The sequence below is a fragment of the Panonychus citri genome, unplaced genomic scaffold (genome assembly GCF_014898815.1).
Source record: "Panonychus citri isolate SS breed McGregor unplaced genomic scaffold, ASM1489881v1 Contig00134, whole genome shotgun sequence".
NCBI lineage: Eukaryota > Metazoa > Arthropoda > Arachnida > Trombidiformes > Tetranychidae > Panonychus > Panonychus citri.
Window position 1 is genome coordinate 3,824,603 of NW_026515539.1, and position 21,252 is coordinate 3,845,854.

The following is a 21,252-nucleotide window of genomic DNA, read 5'->3' on the forward strand; positions in this document are numbered from 1 at the left end:
TTGATTTCTTTTTACGACAAAAATGATTCTCTTTTCTTTGCTGTTTCCCTTATTATAAGAGCTTATCATTAATGTACTGAGCAACAATTTTCCCCTTCCAAATGATAAACTTCTTAATTCCTATTCACCAACAATCAAGAAAATCATGGTTAAGAATAAAATCTTTCAATAGTCTTTACATCAAAATCGCATAAAGATTGACTATTTTCAAGGCTCAGAGTTTATCATTGAAAGTATATATTGTTTCTTGAAGCAATTCAATTGTCAAGTCCATTCAGAGACCTTGATATGTGTTACCTGTGTGTTATCATGAAAATAATAATTCTGAAGAGAGAGAGAGAGAGAGAGAGAAAGAGAGAAAGAGAGAGAGAGAGAGAGAGAGAGAGAGAGAGAGAGAGATACTGATAGAGATAAAATTTGATTCCGTATCATTAGCTTATAACTATTATCATTTGTATTTGTTTATTTCATCAAATTATAAGAATACGAATGTCAGAATGTTAAATGATAGGCAATAATATTATTGACAGAATCATAGTAATAATATTATCATCATTAGAATTTGGGTTCAAACTTATTATATACACTAAATGGCTTTGTCAACAATTTTCATCTCCATCCTCATCTTCATCATCAACCTAATCTTCATCTCTCATCCTCTGTTCATAGATTGATTCTTTAATAATAATGAAATGATAAACAATTTGCCAATTATCATGTTCATCATGATTACAATTATCTTTTCCTCCTTCTTTTTCAATTCAGATGAGAGATATTCTTATGAAAACTTTTCTTTTCCCATGGTTAACAATAAGAATACACCAAAAATTCAGTCTTTTGATTATTAAACCTGAGAAAAAGGAAAACTTGACAATCAGTTACATGACAATTATGATTGTTACTTTAATTTTCTTAAACTATTGTTATCATGTCATCATCATCTTTTACATTGTTAACATTAACTAATTAAGATGACGAGATAATAATTAGGTTACAATTGTTGATTAAAGAAAACATATCAAAGTGAACATTTAAAATTCACTTGGAAATCTCAAGCTAATTGAAGATTATTCATTTAAACTGAATTAATCTCAATCTGGAATCATCATTAACAACGATAATAATATTTTTCGATGATCCAATTGAAATTGTGTTTATTAAATCAATTAGTTAGAGTTACTTTTACAACTATTAGTTTACCTCAATTAGATTAATGTAATAATATATACATTCACTATTATCGTAATCAGTTAATTGTCCCAATAAAATGATCAATGAATGAATATATTTACTTATCCAATTTGATTCACAATTTTTGCTTCTTCATTTCTTACCATCATGAGAATAGTTATCATGGAGATTGAATTTTCTTCAGCCCCTCAATTCCAACTGAAGATAATAATCATTTACACCTTAATCAACATTTCGACTGAGATAAACTGGTTTTTTTATCTTTCATCTAGTTTATTATTTTTTCCCTTGATTGTGTTTAGAAATTGATTGGAAATTGTTTATAATAAATCAAGTTTCAATTCGATAGAGAGAGAGAGAAAAAAAGAAAATGGTTCATCTGTTTCGAAGCCCAGGCAAATATACCCTGAGGGTTTATCGTTATTTAATTGCAAACACTTGAGACTTTATTATAAGCTTTTCAGGTTCACCATGAAATTTTCTTGTTCCAGGGGAAATTTTCATATAGTATATTACATACAACTGAACTTTGGGTGAAAGTTTTTGTTACATTGAGCTAATCAATCAATCAACTATGGTCAATATATTAGTCGAAACTAATCTGATGATGATTACTATTATCATCTCTTGATTTATTATTAATACTTTACAATGTATTAGTTTGATTAACTTGATGAGTTCAATTGACAAAATGTAATCAAAAAACTTTCAACTAATAATAATTAGCTAACATTAACTGGATTTTCATAAATTAACATGAATCCATTAATTAATTAGAGATGTGATTTATCAACCAAAGGATTTTACATGCTAATCACTAATCTGTTGAATTATTAATTGAGAACTGATTTTATAGATAATAATATAAATCACAGAATAATAATGTTATCGAAATAGTAACTTGTCAATGTTTTTTTCTTTGCTTCTTTTTTTTCACTTCCATGTCACAAAGAATTGGCATTCAAATTATGTCTCGAAGATGGGAATTGGTTTCGACATCCGGATACGAATAAAACTTGGAGTAACTATACAACGTGTGTAGACAAAGATGATCTCAAGGTAAGAATTGTGAAGAAAATGATAATAATAATAATGTACCAAAGGTGAAAAAAATAGGAATCAGAATCGAGTGAAAAACATTGAATATGGAATGAGTTTCGTTGGAGAAAAAAAAAGTTCAGTTGATTTTGATGGAGCAAAAAAAAATAAAGAGTTGAGATAAAAACAAATACAAGAGTTTCGAACTGACAATATGATAAAATATCATCTGTCAGAATCTCGATTCAATGCTCATGGTGATATGTGTTCACACTCGATATTTTCAACAGAATTTAAAATAATACAAACCATGAGAAGATGTTTATCTGATAGAGGAAGAGATTAAGAGAAATAGATAGAGAGAGAAGGAGAGAAAAAAGTTCCAGATTGAAAATAGCTTAAAATTCAGAATAACATATCATGTTACAGACTTTTTAGAATTTCAATTTTCTATTATTATTGTAAAGAAAATTTTCCAAATAGGATTATAAACATGAAAGAAAATAAGATCAATTATCATAATTTAAATTTCCACCATTGTTCTTGGTGTAAAAATAATTGCATCGGAAATCTGAGTAACATGAATAATTGAGTTTAAATAAAGTAAATTGTGATTCTATTAATAAGATCAGGTAATTTGATTAGATCATTATCGTTGGATCATCATCATCATCATCATCAATCGATTCAATGAAAAGAGAGAACAGAAAATGTGATGATGATTTTTTTTTCTCCAACGAACTTGAATTCATTCAGTCTATTCAGAATATCTCTCAATTATCACCAAGATGTTTGATTCCTTTTCATCATGGGTAAGCCATGAACGAAACATTCATATATACATTGATTCATGTACATTGATATTCATGGATAATAATATGAGTAAATGATAAGCTATCAATTGAAATATCAACAATAAACATATTATTATCGTTTTGTTTTTCCATCCTGATTACAGTTTCGCCAAGCAGTGAACAACCTGTACATTATTGGCTACTCAGTTTCAGTTCTAGCACTTATCATATCCTTAATCATATTCCTATCTTTCAAGTAAGTATATTTATACATTATTACATATACACAGACACCAATTATCATGATGATGATGATGATGATGATGTTACAGATAAACAACAAGTAAAGATTGATGATAGAATTGAATTGATAATGATGATAATTATTTACGTCAAAGATATAAAATAGATTGATTAGTTGATTAAGATGATAGGATGGATTTGAGATTCTTTTCCATCATTTGTTTGGATTTAATCAGAAAGAAATCAGGTAACATGAAATCTGACAGAATGGACAATGAATCGTTAATTCAGTTTCATGCGATTAGCAACATCAATCCAATTGATTTCTTATTCTTATTTTTTTTTCTTCTTTTTTTTCTTCTTCTTATTCTGTTGATTAGTTGTGATGTTTGACCAGAGAAACAACCATGTACTTGTTGGCTACTGACTCTCTTTGAAGAAAAAGATTTTCATCCTTATTATCTGAATAAGAATAGAAAACGTCCAATTAATAGGAATGTTTAGAAATAAGAATCTCAAGAATCATCAGAATCACCACTGAATCCAAGTATTAACAGGGTATTCATTTTCCTCTTTTTCTCTCTCTCCCCCATTGGCTTATTATATCTTCACATGATTGAATCTAAATAATAATATTGATTATCTTTGAGATTCTCATACATGGTCCATGAGATATTTATAATGATGAAAGATTTCATATCATCATCAATTATTATCAAAGATAAATGAATTTCTAATGTCAAAAAGGTAAAATTAATCTCGATCAAGTTAAAGAGAAAAGTTGGAAAAAAATTAAATTATCGAGATCAATACATGATCGATATGAGTTTTAAAACATAATTAAACTTAATTGTTCAATTTGTAAGTACAAATTGTTCAATGTTCAAGTTGTTTCGATCTCCATGTTCATGATGTTTCCAATACATGAATACAAATGATCAGTTGTAATTCCTATCCAACTATTAGGTTTATCTTGTTTACTCTGAATTCTGATTCAGTATTTTTCTTGTTTATTGAACTTTTTTTTTTCATCTACATTGTACTTTTACAGGGTACATGGTACATTAGATATTATTTACATGTCTATAAGTATAACAAGAGAATGAGAGAGAGAGAGAGAGAGATTTTCCCGAATGTCTTTTGAGAATTTCGAAAATGATTTTTAATATTTATCTTAGTTACCATGGTAATACATGTATGAATTCATCTTTTTAAGAATATGAATTGAGAGAGAAAAAAAAAGATATTTCCTTTGACATTAGATTGACCTCGACAGAACTAGATAACGATAGAGCTGACAGAAATTCATGATAAATCAGAGTTTTGGAATAGAATTGAGATTTATTTTTATAAATATGAAAAAAACTCTGATGGTATAAATCAGGAAAAAGATTCACCAGAGTTGATTATGTAAATTATTAGTTGATTCTGAAAAATAATTGAAACATTGTTGGTAAATTAAATATGAGAAGAAGGAGAAAATAAAATATTATTCTGACCAGATTATCATTATTATTATTAATATTCTATGTGAACATAATCATCGTCATCATCACTAAGGGTCATTTACAGAATTCGTTTACAAATTTTCCATTATTATTAAGAATTTTCTTATTTCTTCCTCTCTCTCTCTTCATGATATTCATGTTATATTTTCCTGAAATCATTTGGGAGGTTTTTTTTTCTTCCTGGGGAAAAACATAACAGTAATAATGGTAAGATTTAATGGAGATAATTCTGAGATAGTCTGGTCATTCCAGAGATAATGTTACATATTTATATGATTATTGTTATTATCTAGCAATTGTGCGTCATATTTAAATGCTAATATCATGTGAAAATCCAGCTCACCCAACAATTTGTTTAGTTAAGATTGTTGATATTGATACTTTTCAGATGAATATGATTACGATTCTAAATGAGATTAACTTTTCCATTGCAATAATCTTAAATGATCACAATTACATGTTGATCCATTTCTCATTCATCTCATATACGAACAGTTTATTCATTGATGATGAGGATTATCATCAATTATCTTAGCCCATGTTTCCTAATGAGAAACATATTGTAACTTTTGACCTCATAATGGGTCTTTTTGTATATTCCTATCATTGATTCATTAGTATTCATTAGCATTTAGAAATGTATGTGTATCAATTAATAGAAAAGGATGAATACCCTTTCCCTTTAGAAAGAGACAAAAAAAGTAAAAAGGTTATTCTTTGATTACTCTTGATTACGATCAGTGAATTCTGAGCTTATTCTGATTACTTATCAAGGATATTATCTTGTCTTCTTAATCCTAACTATGAATAATGTACCAAGATGATGATATTATCTCATGACAGAACTGAAGACAAATGTTCATTTAGAGTTATTATCAATAATTAATATGTTTCATTTAGTTAATCATGATAAATTTGACTGTGGAAATGAAGATTCCAATTTTAAGAAATTTTCAATAGTCATAATCATTGGAGATTCCGATGTGATGAAAAATTATCGCAGGAAACTTCAATCCTTGAATGGTTATCATGCTGATGATGATTAGAAAACTGTTGAAACAATTTATCAAAAAGTTCTGACTCAGAATAAGCTGAATTTTTAAAGAAAATTATGATAATTAACTAACTATTAATAGCGATAAAATTGAAACTTGATGATAAAAAGAGGATGAAGATGAAGATAAAAGAAGATGAAAACATCATTTTCTTTTTATTCAAAATTTATCCATCATGGTATTAGTTGAATTTTGCATTTTCGATCATGAATTGAAATGATTTGTTTAAATAATTATCACAATTCCATCATTATTCAAACAGTTCATTCTCAACAATTCATTGGAAAAACTCAGTGAAAGAAACGAGGAAAAATGATAATATAAATTATCATCTATTCTGTAACTTTATCTTTAAGTGTTCAGTTGATCTGTCTTCCGATTTCTGTTACCCTAGACCATGAATACATTGTATTCATCATTCAGAGGGGAGAAAAGTTCATCTCTCAATTCAGAACAAAGTTGAAACTGTAAATATCCATATAGATTTTTTTTATATTTCTATTTCCTGTTACTTTCCATGTGAAAACATTGAGCAATTTACTTGTTCCCTTATTCTTGGTTGTCAGAATTTTTTTTTTATTCCTATGGTTTCACATGTTATTATCGTTTTATCTTCAATCCTGCATCCATGATTCCGGAACAATGAATAAAATGTGAATATGCACTAATGATAATCACATCAACATGCATGCTCACCAGAATATTGAGATTCTTGAAATTATCATAAGAAAAGGTTCTCTTTTTTTCCCTCTATGAATCATAAAAAAAAAGTTCAGAACAAAGAGATTGAAGGAAGAGAACGAGAAGAAAAAAAAAGTTCTGAAAAGCCTGAATAAAGACACTGAATAAGTTTTCCTGAATATCATGATGTTTTTTTTTCTTCCACAACACTTTATGATTGAGGTAGATAACATTATATCTTCACCATGAATTATATCATCATGAAGAGGTTTAACTGAAAAGAGATGAGATTCATTGAACAATTAGTAAATCATTTGTCCAAATCATTGTGTTAACTCATTTGTCTCTCAATTGTTTTAATCAAATGATAATAGAGATGATGGGAAAACTTAACTGGTACAGATAATTGAAAATTCTGGTGACATTTTTATTAATATGATATGAAATTCATGATTATTATACTGATTTATTTTCTGTTCCTTGTTCATTATATTCATTGGAATTATTTTCTCAGTTTCTCCCATTTAATATCATGAAAACGGTTCAACTTTACAATTAACCTTTGGTAGACTATGAATACTGATATTGATAGTTGAGAATAATAATAATCTTTGCTGAATGTTGATCTTGGTGGTGATAGAAATGATAATGGCGATGATTATCATCTGAATGCTTCTCTAGGTTAATTGTTTATTTTCTCCCTCATCATGTACGTGACATGATTCATGGATTACATTCCAATCTGTTTTTCCATCATCAGAATCTCCATCACCCTGAAAATCATCTAATCTATTATTTCCTCATCTAGTTGTTCTAACAAATTAACCTATTCTCTTAATTTCTCCAAGACTTACAAATGGAAAATTCTCTGAATAGCTTTTAGAATCAGATTATTTATATGATTCTCTATTCGGCAAGAGTTCAGGGTGACACATCTAGAACTTATTTAGAACTTTAAAACAACTCTTCAAGCTCTTGTTCGATTGAAAACTAACACAATGTTAGACATTTTCTTTGTTCTATACAAATAGAATAGAGATTTTTTTTGTTCTATTCTCTTTTCGTTCTTCTAAATCATCTCTCTCTCTCTCTCTCTCTCTCTCTCTCTCTCTCTCTCTCTCGCCATGGTAATTTGCATTTATAACTGAAATTAATGCATTTTCTTCAATCGAGTAATTATCATCAAGAATGATGTAGAAGAAAGTTCTGAATAAAATCTGAGAAAGAAAATATATTTCATGAGGTTGACATGAAATGAAAAAAAATATTCCATTTCAATTCTGTTAATTATAATCGTGATTATCTTTTCTCAAATTGAATCGTTTATTGTAGTTCAATAATTTTTGGAAAATTTTGAAAAGAAAATTGATATTTTCCTTTTCCATCATTCATCGAGTAGAACTTTTTTTCCCCTGATATAATAATATATTTTTTTTTCAATTGAATTAGTTTCAGATGATTATCTTTGCACCTCACCAAACTCAGGTAACATTAGATTATCAGTTTCCTTTTGATATAAGGGTTAAGTTTCATGGGGAAAATTGAAGAGGAAAAAAAATTCTCATTGTTTTCTTCAATTTGTTCAACTTTCTATTCCTCAATGTCTCAATTCAGTTTCAATAATATTAATAAGATTCATTGAAATGTTGATTTAGGAAATCAAATTACCAATAATTGGCAGTTTCAATGTTTCACCAAAACAACAACAACACCACCAAGAACAACAATCTAATGATTATCATTTCATTTGTCATTCAATTTAAAATCAGTAGAAATTGAATCTTCATCACTCATCTCATGAACAACAACAAAAAAAGAAAATTTTATCTCCTTGTTGATTGAACTTAAATGAAAAAAAAACTTTAAGATAACTTTTTTTACCTTCGTTTTTGTTAATATTTTATCATCTATTCATTTAAACAGATCACTGAAATGTACAAGAATAACAATTCATAAAAATTTATTCATTTCTTTCATAATAAATAATCTTATGTGGATCCTGTGGTATACACTGGTTGTATCTGATGTTGAGGTTGTTCAGGCAAACAGGGTAAGTATTATGAATTTCATGATAAGCATAATCATCATCATCATCCTTGAAATGACTTAACTCCCCCTCTCTCTGTCTTCCAGTCTCTCTCGAATAAAATTTAAATCATAATCTTGTCTCTCTCTCTCTCTCTCTCTTTCTCTCTCTCTGAGCATTTAAAGTGAGTGGAAAATGTCATCAACTTATTTTAATACATTCTCAATGAGAAGATAAAAAAAATTTGTCATTTTCAATGTGTAACAAGTTGATAATCGAGTGAAAGATTATTATTATCACTTGGTTACGAAATTGTTGAAAGAGTGAGAGAGTAAGAGAGTGAGTGAGATGACCAAAGTGATAAACATGTTACAATTATATTATATGAATGGAAGAAGGAAAAAAAATTATAACTTGAATCAAGTTGATAATCAATCAAATAATAACATCTAATGTAATGATGTTTACTGTGTCTTGTCACATAATCAATCATTTACTTTCTTATCATATGGTCTGAGGAATAAGAGGTGTTTAAGATCTTGATGGGTTAGAGTATCATGAGAGAAAGTATGAGAAAATGTTTGAAATTGAGGCTAAAAGAGAGAGTGAGAGAGAGAGAGAGACAGGGAGAGTATTATGAAAGTGATGAGGATAAATATTAGGATGAAGATCTGGTTGAGGTTTACAACTCATGATATTAAGAATTTCCATCGAAAACTTTTCATGATAATCTTTTCATCAGAATCTACAGGTGATTTGAACTTTATCCTCTTTTCTCATACATCTTATAATGGGTCACAGGAAATTCTTGTAATTCATGATATGAATCATAAGATGTGTAGATGAATATGAATTATATCATAGTCATCATCTTTTTTTTTCTTCTATCAATTTAATCTTTATCCGAAAACTTCTTGACCATCAATAGTTTTATTACCGTTGTTATTTGACTTGAGAAGGGAAAAAAATTGATCAAGTCAAAGGATTAACACTCATTAAGGATTTACTCTGAATTCTTGGTGACTATCAACTTTGAATGAAAATTTCGCAAGCAAAAAAAAGATGAACAATAGACGGTTCTCATCATCACCATCATCTTGATGATGATGATGCTGGTAAATGATGCGGAAGGAAAAATAGATGATGAGAAAATTGAGATTAAAATATGTGTAAACCTGAATGAAGAAAAACAATCAAATTATGATTAAAGTCAATGGATGATGGAAATGATGATGTATCATCATTATCACCATGTGATTATATTTACAGATAAATCGCAAAGTATTTCATTGGACCGATTAATCCTCAGAATCCATGGTTAAGCTTTTCAAACGGTAATTGAAATATTGATCAACTCGAAAATAATTTACCTTTGATTAGATTGTTTGTCTTTTTGTTCAATTGTAATAATTAGTTGACAAATTATCATATTATTTTTAGAATACATTATAATCATAATCGTTTTGATTCATATCAGAACTTTTTTTTTTCTTCATGTATTCTTGGAGTTGTAATAATAATCAAAAGGGATGGAGGAAAACTGATAAAAGCAACAGGATAGGAAACGGAAATTGGTTTCTGGGAACAAAAATACTCTCATATTACTTTTTACAGGGGAAAAAGATGTAATCACTTTTTGTCTCTGTGTAACTATTATAAGGATACTTACATTTACCATGAAATTCATCATGTTGACGATAATTTTCATGACAAACCGATAGAAATTCATCCATTTTCCCTTTACCTTGATTATTGAACATTGGGATTATTATTTTTCTTTTAAGACACAAACAACTTCCGACTTTCTGTAATCATCTTTATCATGACCCTCATGAGGTATTCTCATTTTCTCATGATTAACCATGAAAGAGAATAGAAGAAAAAAGTTCTCATATTTCCAATGAGATTTTGTCTATCGAGAAAAAGTGTATCAATATCGAAATAGATTCTTTTTGTATTCTATTAATACAAAAGTACAATCGAGTCAAATTCTAATCTCAGAATATTTCATTTCTACTCCATAAATTCAGGAGTGAACTTTTTTTCTCCAACAAAACTGACCAGCCGATTAAATTGTTCTAGCAAAAAGTGTAACCATTACCATAGAAATATTCAACTTCCTGTCACAATAGAATTGAGAATTTCATCTTCTATCACTTTAAAACTTGAATACTATTCATTTACTATTGTTTTCTAACATGATGATGATAATATTTCTCTCTCAATCTCTTATCTTGAAAGTTAGAAAAGTTCAAGTTTATATTCAATATCGACAGAGACATTATTATACTTGGCACTTAGCCTAATATAAACTTCTTGTTATAATCATCATTATATTTAAATAGCTCATCTTATTATTTTATCAGCAGTTTTCATCTTTTCCTCCCACTCCTCCTCCTCATCATCACCATGAACATCATCATGTATTAATAATAATAATAATATCATTTGAACTTATTTCAATTTTTTTCTTTCCACAATAACCTCAACGAGAATATAAAAAAATGATAATAATCTGATAAACCATTTTAAGCTTTGGTTGGCAGAAAAAAAAATTCGTAAAACTTTAATTCGATGCCAAAGTTTAATAGTCTGATTCAAGTTATTAGAACTTGAAAAACTAATATCAAATGAAACAATAGCTTTTTAATCAGTTTGCATTTAATATTTTCTATCGGGAAAATTTTGGCGATAATTCATATTTCTCCCAAAGACATTAACATTTAATATAATGTTATAAGTTCTGATGAAAGTTCTGAACACTTCCTGATTCATTTGCCTGATTGATTAACAAGCCAAAAAGATTAACCGATAAACTGAGCTTATAATTTATTAATTCACTTTCTAAATTCAATCAAAGTTAACCTTGCAACCTTTTAAAAAATTATCATTAAAATGATATTACCGTTAATTGATTGGCTAAATCACTCGCTTATTATTATTAGCAATTTAATTAATGATCAGTAATCACCTACCAGATGATTAAAATGATATTAATAATTAGCAGCCTGTTAATATGAGTTTTTTAATTTCTCGTTCAGTTGATTAACTTAACGGTTAAATTGATTGTAAACCATAATTAACCTTTACATAATAGATTAAACAACTTTGATTATGGTTATTAAAAAATGTTACAATTTAATGATATCGTGATTAGATTATTGATCCAAATGATTTGTTTCATTGATCAATTTTGTATTGTTATCTTTTTACAGTTATAATCAATTGATTCTATCAGAGTAACAAATCAATTTAATCCTTAGTGGGGTTTACACTTAACCGGATTAGTTTGTTAATTAATATCATCAGTTTTCATGATAATCAAGATAATTGATTGATTCATGATAATAATAATAGTTTGATGCTGATTATTGCAACTTTTTTTTTATTACTACAAAAGGTTTTTCCGATTGATTTATTTGCTATTTGATATCAAACTGGATACAATCATTTGTAATCTCATTGATTGAATCATTTTAATCATCATTTGACATCAATAATAATCATGATTCTGAATGTAATACTAAATTAAGTTGATAGAAAACTGGAATAAATTATTGTTCCTCTCATCATTTAATTATTTATAAAGTGGATTCCATGATAAATGATTCATTAGCATGAACATTAATCACTTTGAATCATTTCCATCTCTCAATTTCTATCTCAATGTTCAAATACACAACAAGAAATTAGAATGAATTTATTTTAACATCCAGAGTAATTTATTTTTATTACGTTTCTGTATTTGACCATTTAACTAATATATCATGAAATGTCATGAATCTCTTACATGATAACCTAATCAGATAAAGTAACTTTGGTTCATTCACTAATCTACAGTTCAATATTAGACCATAAACTTTTCAAAATCGAGTAAATTTTCAAAACAATCTAATAGTAAGTATTACATATTATCATTTAATTGTCAAAATCATTGACATTAACCTAATTTTTTTTTGTTTCATCCAATTTTTCATTTCAAATATTAAACAAAATCAATCATCTGATTTGTTGGTTATATAAGCTTAATTCGCGCTTATTTAAGCTTAATTATTAACAATTTAATCGTTTATTATATTAATTTAAACGTTTTTAACTTTTCGATTTTCTCCCATTTACTTAACATGGGAACTCATTAGTTTGTCGCCATTTTTTCGCGCCCATTAGTTTTTCACTGATTATAATGATATCATCTTGTAGAGCTCATTAATTGTGATCGATTCATATATAAAGATAATTGATTGATCATTTGGTTCTCGAGCAATTAACCAAAAACATCTAATTTTCACTAATGATTTAGCTCCAAGTAAACTTTTCGCACACATGATAATTTTGATGAAATCATTACAATTAAGATTCGAATAGGGTATCATTAGAAAGCTCATTAAACATTGAATCGACCAATATACTAATCATTAATCTAAGTTGATTAGTCTCTGAGATATGAGCCTTAACATTTGGTCGATTCCCAACAATTAAGTTAATCATTTTTTCTTAATTACTTTCATCTCTTTCTTTCTATGCTAACCATTACTTTATATTATTATTATTATCATTATTATCAATAATTATTGAGATGATGGATCAACTAATGACCATCCCTGTCCATTAGTTGACCGACAAAGGGTAAACCAAGTTTTACCATTTCCTTTACTCTTTTCTTTTGTGCCCCAAACTGTCACTCACGTTACTCTCTCTCATCTTATCTTCTCTCTCTTCATCTCCTCTCATCTCTCTCACGTACACACACACAAACAACACTTTCAACCGCCAAAAATAACCAAACCCAAATATTGACCAATTGGGTCATTTGATTCAAATCTTTGTAACGACCAATCCACAGTATTTAAACCGAACCCAAACTAATAAACCTTGTCTTTAGTTGATGACAATTGAAGAGATAACATCTCTTAGAGTATTTCATTTTCTTTCTTTTAAAATCTAAGTGTTTCCTTCTTAATACAAGAAGAAGAGTTAATTTGATTAACAGTTTTAATTAGATTTAATTGTGTTTTTCCAACTAAAACCAACAGGTTATGGGCTCAGTCACCTTCCTGTTTCTCTCTTAATATTTGAAACAACAAATTTGATTTGACTGAATTTTCTGTGTGTCTCTTTTTCTCTCTTTCTCTCAAATAAAAGTTACCAACAATTTGTTGTGTTTGTGTTGATTGTTTTTCTTTGTGTTTGTGGTGATTTTTTGTGTCTCTTTCAATCAACCAACAACTGAATCAATAATTTTTTATATTATTAATAATAAAATTTTCACTTTTCCTCGATCAACAAGTTGCAACGATTAAAAATCAACAACAATCAATATGATTGATTCTTCTGAGTTACTCTCAATTAAACTTTCTCATGATAATTACCTTCACTGGAAGGCATATATTCAAGCTGTTCTTCAGGCTAAAAATGTTTGGAACATCGTTTCTGGTGCTGATGTTCGTCCAGTTGCTTTCACCGCCGAAGAAGCTTCAACTGAAAGAGCAACTGAAGTCGCTAAAAGAAACAAGGCAATAGCTGATTGGAATACAAGTGATGCTTTAGCGAGAAAGCTAATCATCAACTCGATGCGAATCTCATCATTAATTGTGCCTCATCTTCTGAGATGTATAATAACATCGTCAATCGTCATGAACAACGGACAACAACAAATAAATAAAGGTAAGACGTAAGTTGACCGATCTCAGATTTACTTAGGCACATTCAGTTAGTAGTTACTTTGCTGAACTCGAATCAACAGTTAAACAGATGAAAGATTTAGGAATTAATGTTGATGACTCGCTCATAGTTAAAGTTTTAGATGATCTTCCCAATTGTTTCCAATCATTCAGACAAGCTATTGAAATAGCGATTACTGCAGGTCAAAAAATTACCTTAGCTAATTTGAAAACTCAATTAATGATCAATGAGAAAAGAAATCAAAATGGCAATGAACCAAAACATGGCGAAGCTCTTGTGAGTAAAAATATGAATCGAAAGCTTCATGGTAAGAGATGTTACATTTGTGGCGGTAAAAATCATCTAGCCAATAGATGTTGACGAAATAGAAACAGAAATAATTTCAACCAGAATAATAATACCAATGATAATAACAACAACAGTAATGCCAACGGTAACACCAACATGAACAATAATTCAGTTAATAATAATCAGAAACAAAATAACCACAAGAAACATTTCAACAAGTTCAATAACAACAATTACAATAACAATCAGAGTAATAATAATAACCAAGGCAAACCAACCAGATCATATTATGCTAATAATGTAAATGAAAAAGTTGATGAAGATTCAAATGAAAAGAGTGATAATTTCTCTTTGACAATTAGGAAGAAAAAGTTGATTGTGATCAATGGCTTCTTAATACCGGGTCTTCTTATCACCTTACCGGTAATATTAATTGTTTAACTAATTTTAGTTATTTAGATGAACCAATTCAATTGACAATTGGAGATGGTAAACAAATTGAGGCCTTAGCGAAAGGTGATGTGTTAGTTGATTGTTACAATGGAGTACAATGGATTCCATGTAAATTGGAAAACGTTTTGTTTGTTCCTAAACTTGGGAACTTCAATTTGTTTTCATGGGGACAAACTGTAACTAAAGGTTTCGGTTTGAAATCCACCCCAAAATCAACAGTAATTTTTGATATTAAAACTGATAAGATCGTAATTGTTGCTCAGAAATTTGGTAATACTTTTAAATTGATGATTAAATTAAGAGAAATTGATGAAAATGTTGTTAATGTTGCCAAAGTTGATACTTTGAGTTCTTGGCATAAGAAGTTAGCTCATGTTAATGTTTATAAGATAATCCAAATGTCGAGAGATGGAATCTTACCGAAGATTAAGTTGGATTATGAGCCAAGTGAGTTTACCTGTGAAGGTTGTATTAAGGGTAAGATGATTAAGAAATCATTTAAATCGGTAACACCGAGAGAAGTTGACGTTGGTCAAGCTTTACATTGTGATTTACAGGGACCAATGAGTGAACCATCACTGAATGGAAGTAAATTAGCATTAGTTATTAAAGATGAACGAAGTTCATTTAGAGGTGTTTATTTTCAACGATTTAAATCTGATTCATTTGAAAACTTAGATAATTTTATTAAGTTTGCACAGAAAATGACTGGAAACAAGGTGAAGATTATCAGAACTGATAATGGTAAAGAGTTTATCGATTCTAGAGTAAAAACTTTATTTAATAATAATAATATTACACATGAGCTGAGTGCACCTTATACACCAGAACAAAATGGTCGTATTGAGAGAGAGAATCGAACTATCACCGAATTAGCTAGATCGATGTTATTAGCTAATAACTTACCTAAATTCCTATGGGCAGAAGCAATGGCTACTGCTGTATATGTGCTGAATATGATTCCGAGTAAAGGTCAACACGAATTGACTCCCCTTGAAATGTTCACAAAAGGAAAAGCAAAATTTACTCACCTTCGACCCTTTGGTAGTATCTGTTGGATCAAAATTCCCGATGGTTTCCGGAAGAAGTGGGATCCGAAAGCCAAAAAGTGCATCTTTGTTGGTTACACTAAAACGAGTAACAATTTCCGTGTCTATGACCCTGTAACAAACAAAGTTAATGTTACAGCTAATATTAAATTCATAGATGATGATTATGATGCTGAGAAAATGATAGATGAAATTGTTGATGATGAACCAATTGATCTGGAAGAAAAATGTTCAATTGATGAAAATGAAAAAGAAATTGATTTTGATGATAATTGTAGTGAGACAACAGAAATTTATGAACATCCACCTGATGATGTTGACTTGAATGATTGGATGAAAAATGTTGTATTTCAATCAATAGTTACTAATTGTGAACCTGTTAATTATGAAGAAGCAATTAACTCACCTGATAATGTTGATTGGATGAATGCGATGAAAGATGAAATGTCTTCAATTAAAAGTAACGATACTTATGAGTTAATGGATTTACCTGAAGGAAAAAGATCAATATCATGTCGTTGGGTTTATCGTATTAAAAGAAATTTGGACGGTACAGTTGACCGTTACAAGGCTCGACTTGTAGCCAAAGGTTTTTCGCAAAAGGCGGGAATCGATTACTTCGAAACTTTTAGTCCCGTTGCTCGTTATGATACTATTCGAGCTATTCTTTCAATTGCTACTGCTTATAAAATGGACTTAATGCAGTTCGATATCAAAACGGCTTTTCTTTATGGTGAATTAAATGAAGAAATTTACATGGCTCAACCACCAGGATTCGAAGATGGAACCAATCGAGTTTTAAAATTGAAAAAAGGTCTTTATGGCTTAAAACAAGCACCTCGTCAATGGAACGAGAAGGTTAACAATTTCTTTAGAACCTTGAATTTTCACCATTGTGGTGCTGATAAATGTTGCTTCGTTAATTTTGATAATGGAATAACAACCAACTCCAACAATTAACCAAAAACCTTAAATTTTCATTAATAATTTAGCTCCAAGTAAACTTTTCGCACACACGATAATTTTGATGAAATCATTACAATTAAGACATGAATAGGATATCGTTAGAAAGATAATTAAACACAGAATCGACCAATATACTAACCATTAATTCAAGTTGATTAGTCTCTGAGATATGACCCTTAACATTTGGTCGATTCCCAACAATTAAGTTAATCATTTTTTCTTAATTACTTTCATCTCTTTCTTTCTAACCTAACCATTATTTTATATTATTATTATTACCATTATTATCCATAATTATTGAGATGATCAACTAACTAATGACCATCCCTGTCCATTAGTTGACCGACAAAGGGTAAACCAAGTTTTACCATTTTCCTTTCTTTTCTTTTGTGCCCCAAACTGTCACCACGTTACTCTCTCATCTTATCTTCTCTCTTCATCTCCTCATCTCTCTCACGTACACACACAAACAACACTTTCAACCGCCAAAAATAACCAAACCCAAATATTGACCAATTGGGTCATTTGATTCAAATCTTTGTAACGACCAATCCACAGTATTTAAACCGAACCCAAACTAATAAACCTTGTCTTTAGTTGATGACAATTGAAGAGATAACATCTCTTAGAGTATTTCATTTTCTTTCTTTTAAAATCTAAGTGTTTCCTTCTTAATACAAGAAGAAGAGTTAATTTGATTAACAGTTTTAATTAGATTTAATTGTGTTTTTCCAACTAAAACCAACAGGTTATGGGCTCAGTCACCTTCCTGTTTCTTTCTTAATATTTGAAACAACAAATTTGATTTGACTGAATTTTCTGTGTGTCTCTTTTTCTCTCTTTCTCTCAAATAAAAGTTACCAACAATTTGTTGTGTTTGTGGTGATTTTTTGTGTCTCTTTCAATCAACCAACAACTGAATCAATAATTTTTTATATTATTAATAATAAAATTTTCACTTTTCCTCGATCAACAAGTTGCAACGATTAAAAATCAACAACAATCAATATGATTGATTCTTCTGAGTTACTCTCAATTAAACTTTCTCATGATAATTACCTTCACTGGAAGGCATATATTCAAGCTGTTCTTCAGGCTAAAAATGTTTGGAACATCGTTTCTGGTGCTGATGTTCGTCCAGTTTCCTTCACCGCCGAAGAAGCTTCAACTGAAAGAGCAACTGAAGTCGCTAAAAGAAACAAGGCAATAGCTGATTGGAATACGAGTGATGCTTTAGCGAGAATGCTCATCATCAACTCGATTGATAAAGAACATGTGAATCTCATCATTAATTGTGCCTCATCTTCTGAGATGTATAATAACATCGTCAATCATCGTGAACAACGGACAACAACAAATGAATGGAGGATAAGACGTAAGTTGACCGATCTCAGATTTACTTCGGCACATTCAGTTAGTAGTTATTTTGCTGAACTCGAATCAACAGTTAAACAGATGAAAGATTTAGGAATTAATGTTGATGATAACTCGCTCATGGTTAAAGTTTTAGATGATCTTCCCAATTGTTTCCAATCATTCAGACAAGCTATTGAAATAGCGATTACCGCAGGTCAAAAAATTACTTTAGCCAATTTGAAAACTCAGTTAATGATCAATGAGAAAAGAAATCAAAATGAAAATGAACCTAAACATGGTGAAGCTCTTGTGAGTAAAAATATGAATCGAAAGTTTCATGGTAAGAGATGTTACATTTGTGGTGGTAAAAATCATCTAGCTAATAGATGCCGACGAAATAAAAATAGAAACAATTTCCACCAGAATAATAATAATAACGATAATAGTAACAACAGTAACAACAGTAACAACAACATGAACAACAATTCAGTTAATAATAATCAGAAACAAAATAACCACAAGAAACATTTCAACAAGTTCAATAACAACAATTACAATAACAATCAGAGTAATAATAATAATCAAGGTAAACCAACCAGATCTTATTATGCTAATAATGTAAATGAAAAAGTTGATGAAGATTCAAATGAAAAGAGTGATAATTTCTCTTTGACAATTAAGGAAGAAAAGGTTAATTGTGATCAGTGGCTTCTTGATACCGGGTCTTCTTATCACCTTACCGGTAATATTAATTGTTTAACTAATTTTAGTTATTTGGATGAACCAATTCAATTGACAATTGGAGATGGTAAACAAATTGAGGCCTTAGCGAAAGGTGATGTGTTAGTTGATTGTTACAATGGAGTACAATGGATTCCATGTAAATTGGAAAACGTTTTGTTTGTTCCTAAACTTGGGAACTTCAATTTGTTTTCATGGGGACAAACTGTAACTAAAGGTTTCGGTTTGAAATCCACCCCAAAATCAACAGTAATTTTTGATATTAAAACTGATAAGATCGTAATTGTTGCTCAGAAATTTGGTAATACTTTTAAATTGATGATTAAATTAAGAGAAATTGATGAAAATGTTGTTAATGTTGCCAAAGTTGATACTTTGAGTTCTTGGCATAAGAAGTTAGCTCATGTTAATGTTTATAAGATAATCCAAATGTCGAGAGATGGAATCTTACCGAAGATTAAGTTGGATTATGAGCCAAGTGAGTTTACCTGTGAAGGTTGTATTAAGGGTAAGATGATTAAGAAATCATTTAAATCGGTAACACCGAGAGAAGTTGACGTTGGTCAAGCTTTACATTGTGATTTACAGGGACCAATGAGTGAACCATCACTGAATGGAAGTAAATTAGCATTAGTTATTAAAGATGAACGAAGTTCATTTAGAGGTGTTTATTTTCAACGATTTAAATCTGATTCATTTGAAAACTTAGATAATTTTATTAAGTTTGCACAGAAAATGACTGGAAACAAGGTGAAGATTATCAGAACTGATAATGGTAAAGAGTTTATCGATTCTAGAGTAAAAACTTTATTTAATAATAATAATATTACACATGAGCTGAGTGCACCTTATACACCAGAACAAAATGGTCGTATTGAGAGAGAGAATCGAACTATCACCGAATTAGCTAGATCGATGTTATTAGCTAATAACTTACCTAAATTCCTATGGGCAGAAGCAATGGCTACTGCTGTATATGTGCTGAATATGATTCCGAGTAAAGGTCAACACGAATTGACTCCCCTTGAAATGTTCACAAAAGAAAAAGCAAAATTTACTCACCTTCGACCCTTTGGTAGTATCTGTTGGATCAAAATTCCCGATGGTTTCCGGAAGAAGTGGGATCCGAAAGCCAAAAAGTGCATCTTTGTTGGTTACACTAAAACGAGTAACAATTTCCGTGTCTATGACCCTGTAACAAACAAAGTTAATGTTACAGCTAATATTAAATTCATAGATGATGATTATGATGCTGAGAAAATGATAGATGAAATTGTTGATGATGAACCAATTGATCTGGAAGAAAAATGTTCAATTGATGAAAATGAAAAAGAAATTGATTTTGATGATAATTGTAGTGAGACAACAGAAATTTATGAACATCCACCTGATGATGTTGACTTGAATGATTGGATGAAAAATGTTGTATTTCAATCAATAGTTACTAATTGTGAACCTGTTAATTATGAAGAAGCAATTAACTCACCTGATAATGTTGATTGGATGAATGCGATGAAAGATGAAATGTCTTCAATTAAAAGTAACGATACTTATGAGTTAATGGATTTACCTGAAGGAAAAAGATCAATATCATGTCGTTGGGTTTATCGTATTAAAAGAAATTTGGACGGTACAGTTGACCGTTACAAGGCTCGACTTGTAGCCAAAGGTTTTTCGCAAAAGGCGGGAATCGATTACTTCGAAACTTTTAGTCCCGTTGCTCGTTATGATACTATTCGAGCTATTCTTTCAATTGCTACTGCTTATAAAATGGACTTAATGCAGTTCGATATCAAAACGGCTTTTCTTTATGGTGAATTAAATGAAGAAATTTACATGGCTCAACCACCAGGATTCGAAGATGGAACCAATCGAGTTTTAAAATTGAAAAAAGGTCTTTATGGCTTAAAACAAGCACCTCGTCAATGGAACGAGAAGGTTAACAATTTCTTTAGAACCTTGAATTTTCACCATTGTGGTGCTGATAAATGTTGCTTCGTTAATTTTGATAATGGAATAACAATCTGTGTTATTTATGTTGACGATGGTTTGATTGCGAGTAATAATCAACAACAATTAACAAAGTTAATTAATAAATTAAAAGAAACTTTTGAAGTTAAAGTTCATCCCCCTAAAGTTTTCGTTGGGATGGAAATACATCAGAGTGATGATAAATCAACA

General features: G+C 29.6%; 1 protein-coding gene across 3 annotated transcripts in view; it reads left to right on the forward strand.

The window, feature by feature from the left end:
• The window catches only part of LOC128391460 (calcitonin gene-related peptide type 1 receptor-like), a 34,802-nt gene that overhangs the window by 3,863 nt on the left and 9,687 nt on the right, over positions 1-21,252 (forward strand). For all 3 annotated transcript variants that reach the window (XM_053351352.1, XM_053351353.1, XM_053351354.1), the window contains exons 3-5: positions 2,144-2,250; positions 3,188-3,279; positions 8,434-8,560. In XM_053351352.1, the coding sequence (XP_053207327.1) occupies positions 2,144-2,250; positions 3,188-3,279; positions 8,434-8,560 (326 nt within the window). The remainder of the gene's footprint in view (positions 1-2,143; positions 2,251-3,187; positions 3,280-8,433; positions 8,561-21,252) is intronic.